The 12,610-nt window shown below is 43.4% G+C and overlaps 1 protein-coding gene across 8 annotated transcripts in view; it reads right to left on the bottom strand.

The window, feature by feature from the left end:
• Positions 1–12,610, bottom strand: part of Ehbp1 (EH domain binding protein 1) — a 266,956-nt gene that overhangs the window by 215,807 nt on the left and 38,539 nt on the right. For all 8 annotated transcript variants that reach the window (XM_029545445.1, XM_021210545.2, XM_021210546.2 and 5 more), the window contains exons 4-5: positions 10,286–10,381; positions 3,063–3,116 (exon numbers count right to left, since the gene is read on the bottom strand). In XM_029545445.1, coding sequence (XP_029401305.1) covers positions 3,063–3,116; positions 10,286–10,381 — 150 coding nt within the window. The remainder of the gene's footprint in view (positions 1–3,062; positions 3,117–10,285; positions 10,382–12,610) is intronic.

Genomic DNA, 12,610 nt, shown 5'->3' with positions numbered 1-12,610 from the left:
CTCTCCCTGAATCTATCTTTCTCTACTCCCTGTGTTTTGTGGCAGGGTCTCTCCCTGAATCTGGAGGCTGAGTTTTTCATTTTCACTTCTCTTTCTCAGCTTGACTGGCAGCAGTCAACCCCAGACACCCTCTTGTTTCTGCCCCCAGGGAGCTGGCGGCACAGGGACAGGTACACACAGGCCCCACCCTTCTTGTTACATAGGCAATGGGATCCGAACTCAGGAATTCATGATTGCACAGTAAGTTCTCTCAAGCAGTGAGCCATCTTTCCAGCCCCTTACAACCATCTTTTCACAAATAAGAACAAAACAAAATGCTGCTATAAAGACAGGTAAAATCAACAAAATGCAACCATAACAAATTTATCTAATGAAATTGTTTCTTCCTACCATGGATGGATTCACTGTGAGCATTATTACTGATGTGAACATCTTTACCAAAAGCTGGGAAATTATCACCTCATCTATTTGTTCATTTTTCTTTTTCTCAAGTTATCTTATCAAATCCCTAGATTTCATTGTTGCCCCCTCCCCCCTGAGGTATTAGAGGTCAGAACCAAGGCCTTCTACATGCTGGGCAAGACTCTAGCAGTGAGTTATCCTAAGACCTGCTCTGGAGTCTTACTATGAAGCTCAGATTGGCCTTGTGCTTGTTATGACACCAAGGCTGACTTCAAACTCCCTCCTGCCTCACCTCCCAGATGCTGGGTTTGCAAGCATGTGCCAGCAGGCTCAGGCTCCATCAGGCCACTGTTCTGCTGTGCTAGCACTGAACCCCGGCCCTCCACACACCAGGTCATACCCTACTTGAGCCATATCCCCAGTCCTCCATTAAGGTTTGATCAGTAAAATAGCCTAAAAAAATAGATGTTATTTTCCTTAATATTCATGACTGCAAAATTATGTTTTGGCTATAAAACCAAATTAATGTCTCCCTTTAAATGAGAAGCTAGTTTACAGCACAACTCAATTTTCCTCTTCTTATTTCCAATCTGAAATGGGAACTACTACAGAAACTATTCGAAGTGGGGGCGACAGCAGGGAATTGTACTAAAAAATTCACAAAAAGAAATGTTCAACAATATCTACAGCTCACTTCATAAACATACACTGATATGTACTTTTAAAATAGTTACTAATTAAAAGATGCTACCCTAAATCCAGTAACAGGGGCACATGCTTATAGACCCATCTGCTTAGGGAGGCTGAGGCAAGAGGGCTATGGGCCTAGGAACTCCAGGACAGCCTGGGACACACAGCAAGACTCCATGCCAAAATAAAGGGCAAGGGAGATGGGAAATAGCTCAAATGCAAGCTTCCGGGTCTCACACAAGAGATGGAAATCACCCACAGGAGAGCACGGGCCCTGACCTCCACTCACACCCACAGGACAGCACGGGCCCTGTCCTCCACTCGCACCCACAGGACAGCACGGGCCCTGTCCTCCACTCCACACCCACGGGACAACACGGGCCCTGTCCTCCACTCGCACCCACAGGACAGCACGGGCCCTGTCCTCCACTCCACATGGGTGTGAGTGTCAAGTATTATACCCTAGATAATTCTGTCAAGTCTTTCATTCACTACGAAATTTAAAACCTAGAGTTTGCTATAAAAGTTAATCTGTCTGAAGCATATTACCAGGTATATTTTACAATGATGTGTTTACACCATAGAAACTAATTTCTATAGATATTTTGGTTTAAAAGCTCTATATTTCATGAGCTAAATGATAAGAATAGTTGAAAACAACATACTGATTTAATTAGCATTTGAGACTGGACATATTTGGAGAAGGAGAGCCAGACAGCATGTCTTACTGTTCTCCTCTTCCCATATGTTCGTCCTCCCTGACTGACTTCTAGCAATTTCAGCTAAAGGTAGATTGGCAAAATTGGTAAATTCTGGTCTTAAATATATTTTATATTAAAATGGTATAAACATAATCTCTTATTTGAGAAATATATATCCCAATTAGAAGAAAATCCAATATATATTTTCATTTTGTATTACATTTAATGTTTACCGTCTTAAGACTTAGTATGTACCTCTGCTGATCTTTAAAAATACCTTTTGCAGCAGTCGAATCTAGTAATGCCATACAGTTTTCTTTTAAAACAAAGAACTTGATTTTCAGAAATGTGGAACTATTGTTTCTTATCCTAAGAATGAATAACAAGAACACCTTCCCACACAAATATAAAACTGGTGTTAACATACTTCTACCATTAACTAGTTGAATTTAACTCCCTAGTCTACAGCCCATCATGTGAAAGATTTCACATGTACAGAGGAGCCACGAGGCCCACAAGGTCAGCCACTGAACATTTCTCATATGATGTGCGAACGTTAGCTTTCAAGTCTAACTTAAGTCTGAGTTTCTATTTTCTTCCAAGTATAATTTATGCTCAGAACTAGCCCTACAAAACTGCCCAGTGGTTGCTGCGTGTGACTCCAGCATGCTGGCAGCCCAGCCGACAGAGGCCCCGCTGTGTTTGTACTGATACTTGACCTTGCTCGTCTTTTTCCAACACTTTAAACCTAAAAATGGTCCAAGTTACTGTGGAGAAAAGCTTACGCTCCCTTTAACAAAGTGAGGCCAAGCATAGAAGAAAGGAACGGGACACAGAGACTGTCATCGGGTCCCACACGGGTTCTGAGGAGAGTGATGGAGATGGCGATGGTCACAGCAGCAGTGAAGGCAGATACTCATGGGTTTAACACCGCTATGGACCTGTTAGCCTCCTGCGATTCCATAATACTCAAGTGTTTACTATATAAGAAATATCAAGTAGGGCGGTGAGGGGATAAAGAATGTAAGTAAATGGCTTTGCCCTCAGGTCTTAAACAGATACAGACTGTATATATATAGCTTGTCAGGAAAGACTTTACAGTTTTATCATAAATATTCTATAAGTAATTGTTATTGATAACTTCCAAAACTTACAAATTACCTAATAATTTTTCATAAAGCAACATTTCTTCCATGGCCGAACTGCTCATGTACTTTAATAATATAGTAAGGTTAAAAAAAAAACATGAAAAGTATGTCATTAGCTTACATTCTCAATGACAAATGTCCACTCTTTGTCTTCAAATTCTTCTGCATGAGGATCCTGCAACAAAAGGAAATTATGAAAAGTAAGAAAACACATATCTTTAATCCAATCAATCTAATCAAGAAAATACAAATTGGTTTGTTTGCAATTTTACTAACGTTTTAAAAGGAACAAAATATTCTTTAAAAAAAGATAAGTAATTTCCCTAGATTTAAGCTGTTATTTTTATATTAATAAAGTTAGCTTTTATTTTATTCTTGACACCCCTCCTGGCACTGCATCTGTGAGGCAAAAAGACAGCTGGTCACAGCCGGCCAACTTGTGAGCTAATGGCTGACTGTCCACACAGAGCTCCTCTCACATGCATACGCGCGGCATCTGAAACCACAAGCCCTACTTGAACAAAGCACCCCAAGGGGCTCTATGATCTAGACAGTGAGCCAATCAGCATGAACTTGATAATCCTCATACCACTTCTGTTAAGACAATACCTGAAGACTCTAAGAGTGAGGATCCTGCTGCAGCCATGGCCCTGTCACTTTTTTCTAAGTGAGGCATACTTTTGCAGGCATTTAGATGACAAACACTAAGTACTATCCAAGAGGTTGTGCAAGTATTCCACGGACTTTGCATACTTGTTCTTGCATTTAAAGACATATACCATACTCTCCAATGAATAAGTGTACAGAAATGGAGATTAGAAAACAGTATGTCCCAGCTTGCAGAACTGAACAAGGAAAGTTTCCTGAGAAGACACTCAGACTCAGCAGAACCGTGTGCCATTTCTACAAATACTGGAACAAGTAAAGGCAACGAAGTGTGAGGAGACACATACAACATGCAGAGCAGAGTGTTCAATACCAGGCTCAGCAGAACTGTGTGCCATTTCTACAAATACTAGAACAAGTAAAGGCAACGAAGTGTGAGGAGACACACACAACATGCACATCACCCTCTGCTTCCTGACTAGAGGAGAATGCAAGCAGCCAACTGCCTCTAGCTGTGTCCAGGCCTTCCCAACCACCACGCACAATGTCCTCTTCAAGTTGCTTGTATCAGGGCATCACAGCAAAAAAAGCAACTAGGATATATGGCAAGACGAACAGCAATATTGTAACTTTTAAACTGTAAAATTTTAATATAGGAATTGGCATTCTTTCAAATCCATTTCAAAGGGATCAAAAATTTTATTAAAAAAATCAGTAACTTTAAAAAGAAAAATAAACTAGTAGGCTCCTTACACTGTTTTGAATGTACACAAGTTCAAGTCTACATGTGAGGGGCAGGGTAGGAGTGCAGACATACACAGCAGAAAGGTAGTTCAGCAGAGCAGACTTTGCCTTAACACACTAAAGATTAGACGCACCAGACTGGAGATGGACACTAGCATTCTTGCAGGGGCTCCGTACCCCACCGGCCCCTCACAGGGAAGCACCTTGTTCTTCCTGTGAGAATGACGACTGGCTGTGCATCATTATCATAACCTTGTGCTGCTATGGGCTACAGCTCAGTCAGCTGCAACAGTCTCTCACATCATTTATCTCGCTCATGCTCACACACTCTGGCCATGCTGGTGTAACTCACACTTCCATTACTCCCAAACCTCAGCCAGGCTTAGCGGCACAGCATCTCAGAAAGCAGAGTCAAGGAGGGTCCCAAGTGCAGAGCTGCCTGGGTCACAGAAGGAGCTCACTGATGGCCTGAGCAGCTCCATGAGACCCTATCCCAAAATAAAAAAATACAAATAAGAAGGGATAGAGGTGACCTCCTGTCAATGGGCACAGAGACCCCTGTTGTTCTTATATCATTCAAGCAGAGCAAATGGGAGTCCTTTGTTCACCCCAGCTTGATGCCTGGCTTGGAAGCCAAAGCTGTTTTATGTGTAGGATACTTCAAAATCAATCAAATCAAATGCAGGCAGAGCAGCTTGGGAGAAGACAGACCTGTGTTCATCCATGCCACATGGTGTGAGAGGTAAAGATGCCCACAGACCTGACCTCCGCCCTATGGCACAGGTGGGCCATAGACACAAAGAGCCACACCTACCACCATGCAGCACAGCATGGGAAGAGGCAGACAGACAGAGACCTGTGGACCACTGTGTCATCAAGAGACCTGCCCTCTGACCCACGGTACATGTGGGCCATAGACATCCCCTTGCCTGAGAAAATCACCCAGCCGGCTGGCAGTAGCCTGGGGAGTGTGTGGAGGATGTAGGGAGAGAAAGAGAAGTAAGTGGAGCAGCTTGGGCGTCATGAAGAGACAGAACTGGAGACATGAGGTTGGAGAGGAGGAGCCTGTTGTGAGTGGCAAACCCTGTCATTGCGGTCACCTGCACAGGGTCCTAGCCTGAGCTGCTGCTGAGGGCTTGTCTGGGTCGGTGTTGATGTCTGTAGGTTATATTACCACTAGAGAACACGGGGATATCCCTTGCTGGAGCAGCCACCAGGGACTGCATGGATGTCCACAGGCCAGTCAACTGGCCCTGCCCATCACTGGCTGCAGCAATCTGGAGAGCTGGCCCCACCTCTTACAGGAGCCAGCACTCAGAAGAGGAAGAGTGGGTAGCACAGTAGAGCTGGCCCTGGTGGCAAGGGTGTGGGTGAGCTGGCCCAGAGGGTGTGAGTATGGGAGAGCTGACCCTGCTGCTATGGGACAATAGTGATGCACTCCCACCTCCAACCCTGGCCACCTCCAGTGAGCTATCCCTGCCCTTCACCAGCTCGGACACTTGGGAGAGCTGTCCCTACACCGTGACTGGGCAACACAGTGGAGCTGGCTCTGGAGGCCTGGGTGCAGGTGAGCCAGCCCTGAGAACATGAAAGCAGGAGCGCTGGTACTGTCTCTTGCCTATGGTAGTGCTGGGCAACCTAGCCAGAGCAGTGCTGCAGAGCTCCCCCTAGTGGTACAGATGAGGAAGAACCAGTGTGCAGACCAGCTCAGCTTTCACCCAGGCCCAGATCCAGGCTCTGGGATGGACCACCCCAAAATCTGTATCATCTTCAAATAATTGGGGTACCTGAAAGGGCTAGTCCTGCTGATCCAAAGCTGCAGGAGCTCCATGACACAGGGCAACAGCAGGATAACTGGGAGGAGGCCCGGTGAGAATAAAACATTGATGGTGTCACAGAAGCCAGTGTCTCAAACCAGACCAATGACTTGTTGCAATGAGCATTTGCAAGCCAAGATGTGTGGACAGAGGGATATGCTGTGCTACACACTGATGTACTACACCTTCCACAAGGAGATGTTTTCTATGTCTTGCTCGTGTGTGTGTGTGTGTGTGTGTGTGTGTGTGTGTGTGTGTGTGTGTGTTATTTTTGGGTTAAGGCTGCAAGTGCAGAGGGTGGATTTGAGGGGACAAGGAGATGAGGACTGGGGTGCATGATGGGAAACTCACAAAGAATCAATAGAATAAGGGAGATACAGCTAAACAATATAGCACTTGTTTAACATACAAGATTCTACATTCAATCCAGAGTACCTTGAACGCAATCCCAAAGTTCTTAGTTGCCCTCTTTGCTCATGTAGTATGTAATGGCATGGTAGCATGCTGACATGGTTGAGCTGTCCTGACACAACTGCTTGGATAAGTAAACTCATGTTGGTAAGAGCTAAAACCCTAAACGTTGTTTCACTGGTGCCAGTGGCAGGGGGAGGGAGAACAGGGCTGGGAGAAGAAAAACGAAAGCTGAAAGTTCTACTTGCTATTTTTTCCATTTGGGCCTGGCCGCGCACGAGGTTATGGAAAGAACTGAGCACTCAGACTGTAAGAGCTTTTTACAATGGCTTCAGAGCACTGGCAGCACTCCTCATGGACGCCATACCCCTGGGGAGAGCTGTCCTACCATCCACCGTCTTCCTACCCTTCTTTCCACCTTTGCTTTTAGGAATGCAGTACAATCAGTACCAAATCAACCCCAACACAGAAATGTTACTGAGTTAATGTGCAAAGTGCCTTACTCACCGCAGTAACTTATGCGGCAGGGACTGTTTCTATCACCATTCAACCAAGCAGGAAACTAAAACGTAAGAGCTGTCGCCCTCACAGTACAAATGTTAGCATGATCCTGGAGCCCCAGACCCATGGACTTCTATCTACTGAGCCCCAAGTCTCAGAAATGTGTGGTACACAGCAGCCTCTCTAGAATACTTGACAACTGAACTAATGAAATACGCCACATAACAGTGCCTTCATATAGTAATATAATTCAGAATTTAAGAAATAAAATACCTTTAAAACACAGATGGCGAAGCACACCTAAGATCATCTTACTTCAAGGACTCCTTTCCCTAGAGTCAAGAGGACATCCAGGAAACAGCGTGAAAGTTGTAGCCGCCGCAGCTGCAGCGCTCACTTCTCCGGCACTTTCAAGTGGCTGTCTATGGAATTATTTTATTATAGACCAGACAAAATATTTGTAATTAAGCCTTCTTTATATACCTCTAACTGTTGTCAACTTTCTTACCTCTGTTCTAATGGTATAAAAAGGCATTTGCCTTCTGAAAATCTTTTATTAGCCATATCTAACTTTAATTGAAATTCCAAAAAACAAGTCCATGATCTAAAGCAAGCAACTGCTGGTTCGATTACAGAGAGAGACACACTGATTGCATTCCTGTGGTTCCAAGGTTAAGAACAATGGTTGCTCTGCCAAGGGACCCAGGTTCGATTCTCAGCAGCCATGAGACAGCTCACCGCCATCTATAACTTAGGGTCCACGGGACCCAAACCCTCTTCTGACCCCCTCAGTCCCAGGCACGTACACAGTACAGACACACAGCAGGCAAACACACATATACATGAAACATTATTTCCAAGAGATTTACGGGGCTGGAGTGACTTCTCAACAGTGATGAGCAATGAGTGCTGCTCTTCCAGAGGACCTGGGCAATAATCTCAGCACCCTCAGGGTGCCTCAGACCGCCCAGTCCCAGGGGACCATGCCTTCTGCAGGCAGCACACACATGTACTGCACACACAGAGATACAGACAAAACACCCATACACACAAAATAAACAAATCTTTGTAAGATAAGTAAATAATTCAAAACCCATTTCTGTGAGTTTATGTGTATGACTGTCTTACTGACAACAAAGGGCCCAGAGCATCCCTTTCCACTTACAATTTCAAAATTAAGTCAACTGTGAAATCTGAAAGAAGGGAAACTCTTTGCTAGAATATTTAAGAGCTGTTCAAAAACAAGATCCAAAAATTACCATGAAAGAATACAGTTGTTTCATTTTGGTGCTTTTATTTTATTTATTTATTTATTTATTTTGTTTTGCTTTCCCAATTCTGCATGATGTGGAAGATAAAGATGAAAATACTAATTTAAATACTGGAAACGGTTTTGAGGCTCCCCATAATATGACTGAGGAGAAATGTGTGACTCCACAAACTAGGGAAGGAGGGGTTGGGGGGGCATCTTCCCTTTATCTTAACACTCAGAGGCATGGAAGCTGAGTGAGGGGCATGTGTCCACATCAGAACTCGAAACCACACTTAACTCCTAATCGTCCATGCAACAAGTTTTAATAGCTACTTTCAACTCAGAATCATTCCATCAGTTCCCCAAGGAAATAGCAATGAGCGTGTTCCAGCTCCAGCTCCATTCTAACCCCTTGTTCTATGCCATTAAAAATAAACACTAAGCTGGGCGTGGTAGCACACGCCTTTAATCCCAGCACTTGGGAGGCAGAGGCAGGTGAATTTCTGAGTTCGAGGCCAGCTTGGTCTACAGAAGTGAGTTCCAGGACAGCCAGAGCTACACAGAGAAACCCTGTCTCGAAAAACCAAAAATAAATAAATAAGAAATAAACACCAAAACTGTACAACCTTATCTATTCATTTGTCTTACCAATATGAGCAGACTAAATCAAGAAATTTACTTGACGAGATTGTTTAAAGTCTTCCTCAAGCATATCAGTGATCTTGCTGTTGTAGTAAATATTCATAACCCATTACTGCAGAGTACCCAACACAGAATAGACTAGTGGTTCTCAACCTTCCTAACACTGCAACCCTTTAATACAGCTCTTCATGCTGTAGGACCTCCCAAACATAAAGTTATTTTATTATTTCATAAAATTACTTTATAACTGTAATTTTGCTGTTATAATAATATAAATATCTGATATGAAACAATCTGATATACAAGCCCCAGAAGGGACACAATCAAGGTTGAGAACCACTGGTACAGAGGACAGAACAGCGTTGACTCATAAGGTATTGGGGACACTCTACTCCCCACTGACTTAGCTCCCTTATCAGTGAAATGGAAATATTGATAGAACCTTGGGCCACTTTGAGAATTAAATGAATTGATGATGTAAGCAGAGACTCCAACAGTATTGCTCTTAACTACCATGCTGAGGCTTTCATCCCAGCAGGAGAATTATGGGAAAGAAGGGCTTCAGAACAGCCTCTGAGGACAGATAGCAGAATGGCAATAGGGTGATTCCAACAGTCCTCGGGAAGAAGGTAAACAGAGGAGTGAGCAGCTGCTGCCTCTATATTCCCTATGTAAATTAAGGAGATGATGATGATGGTGTTGTCATCAAAAATGGTATGTGTGTATAATATATATGGCAAGCACAATGAAGAGAGGTGTGTGTGTGTGTGTGTGTGTGTGTGTGTGTGTGTGTGTGTATCAGCACCAGGCAGGTAAAGTTAGACAGATTTCATGGACCTCCAGGCGAAATAGAGATGTGCACACATATACACATATATACGTGTGTGTGCGTGTGTGCGTGTGTTTGTGTTTGTGTGTGTGTGTGTGTGTGTGTGTAATGGATATGTAGATTTTCTAACAACTGCACTTGATCTTGATCAAAAGACCAAGAAGCAATTAACGAGTTATTAATTTTAATTATACTTAGTATGTTACATTAACATCAACATTTACTGGATACTGATTTTAAAGTAAACTGTTATCAAACAAAGCAAAAAAAAAAAAAATGAGGAGCAGGATAAAGCATCTTACGAGCTTCAGCTTTCCCCAGGAAAAGCACCTTAAAGTTTCCTACAAGTAGGCTATAAGAAGATAGGTCCATGGACCTTTTGATTCTTGAAATACTGTAATGCCTTTACAGAGTAAGCTACTTAATTCCTCAAAAATGATGTGATTAGGTGAGCAGATGAGACACAAATGCATACTATAATCTGTATACAGGAGCATATATAGCCATACCCTATAAACTTAGATTATACAAAAAGAATTTACCTTAAACAGCGTCACAGTGATTTCAATGTTTTCAGGAACAGGCCAAACAACAACACCACGATATGGATTTTTTATTCCAGGTTGCCAGCTGTGAGCCTACCAAAATAAAAATAAAAGCTTCAGTTATGGAGTACAAAAGTCATCAACCTTATTTAGCTATCAACTAAGATCTATAGTCTCCCTGAAACAAAAATAACTAATCAAAATAAAAGCAAACATGGGAGAAAAAAAAAAGAACTTAAGCATTAAGCTCAAACAAGTGAGAGCTATACATCTATCAATAAGCGAACCTTCTATGTCCCACCACACATGCAGGTGTGCCATGAGAAATGATTCTAAAGTAAGGTATCTTATGTCCCTAAAGCCTGCTATTTCTGGTTATAGAAAATTTTAGCTAGGAGCAATATTTTAAAAATTATTTTGTGACTGAAAAGTTTAAGGCAAATTTATTCCTTAAAAAGAAAATCTCAAATCTGAAGAGATAGCTCAGTGGTTAAGAGCACAGGCTGCTCTTCCAGAGGACCTGGGTTTAAATCCCAATACCCACATGGTGTCTCACAACCATCTGTAACTCCAGTTCCAGATCCAATGCCTTCCTCTGACCTCCATGGGCACTAGGACTCACATGGTATATGACATACATGCAGATAGGATACCCATACACGCACACACTTTAAAAAGGAAAAGCTAGCATGATAAAGCCATGAATCCGGGGTCTCAGCAACTCAGGGTGCAAAGGACACCAGAAAGAGGAAGATAAAGGTGGACAGAGAGGAGGGGGAGAGAAGGAAGAGAGGGGGAGGGAGGTCTCACCATACACTTTGTATTTGAGTTCCTTTCCCTAAACTGCCGTGTTTCTTATTTGGGTGAAATAGTGAAAGAGAACGGATCATATTTCTAAATCTTATGATTTGGGAAGTATTTGACTTATAAACCTTGATTAACAAAATTCTTTTAGTTATAAACCTTGGTTACCAAAATTCCCTTGGGAACTTCACCACACAAATTTTAAAGATCATCACTTCCTCTTGTGCATTATTGACCAAAGTTGAGCTGATGGGAGATGGCATGCCAGGACAGGGCTAATAAGTTTTCATCTTTACATGCTGCAAAAATAACTGTTGGTGGATGTGTCTGAAGAAGATAATAAAAGCTAACAAACAGTACTTTCTATGTGTAACTCCACAAACTAAAAATTGACAATGTTAGACTCACTGCTCCTGGACAAGAATCCTTCCTAGTGGGGAGACTTGTTCATTCCATCACTCATTGGTTCACTCAGCTGGTACTATCTGCATAGTTTAATCTATCTGCCTTGGTGCAATTTATGGTGTAAGTAGTGAGAGATAAACAATTACTCCATTACCTAAGCAGTATGTTGAAGTTGAGCATACACATCATGGGAAAATAAATAGGATAAGAATACAGAGGTCAGGAGAGCAGGTCTCTTGGGGCAACTGGAGAGGGCTTTGTGGAAGCACTGACAAGTGACAGGAGCCTGAAGGATGAAAAAAATCAGGTACACATATACGGAAGAGCGCTCTGAGGGTGGACAACCACTCCGCTGGAGTGTGTGCGTGCACATGTATGACGAGGTAACGTTACTAGAGCAGAGTGAAGAAGAAATGACCCCAGACAGAGTGTGGAGGCCCAGCCAGGTAAGATCGCTCAGGCCTCTGAAAAGATGCTTATTTTTACTTTACATGAGACATGAGGCCACTGTAAGGTTTTAAGAAGAGGAATGTTGAGCTAAGCTGTGATAAGTTGACTCATTTAGCCAATGTGTCTAAAGCAGGCTTCAAACATAAGAAGAAACAGCTAAGAACAATTAGGAAAGCACTATACTAACCCAGAGGAGAGCTGGGGAAGGCTGGGCAGAGCTAGCCCCGCCTTCCACCTGGGCATCATAGGAGAGGTGGCTCCAAAGGCATGAGAGCGGGAGAGCAGCACTGTGCCCACACCCAGGAAGCACAGGAGAGCTGTCCTGGTTGCAGATGAGCTGACCCCGAGGATATGAGCAGAAAAGAGCTGGCCCTGCCTCTTGTCCACCATGTGGTGGTGTGGGCAAGGGAGAGATACCTTCTTCCCCTTCCTCTTCCCCCTCCCTCCCCACATATGGCAGTTGGGAGAGCAGACTCTGAGGTTATGGGATTGGGAGAGCTGGCCCATCCCCTTGCCCGCCACAGCACTCTAGAGAGCAGACCTTGCACCTCACCAGGCTGCACTCTGGGGGCATCAAGGAAATCCAGGACACAATGAGAAGACCAAACCTTCGAATAATAGGAGTAAATGAGAATGAAGATTTTCAACTTAAAGGGCCAGCAA

This window comes from Mus pahari, chromosome 13 (genome assembly GCF_900095145.1).
Source record: "Mus pahari chromosome 13, PAHARI_EIJ_v1.1, whole genome shotgun sequence".
Classification (NCBI taxonomy): Eukaryota; Metazoa; Chordata; class Mammalia; order Rodentia; family Muridae; genus Mus; species Mus pahari.
This window is presented reverse-complemented; position numbering and strand designations above follow the sequence as displayed.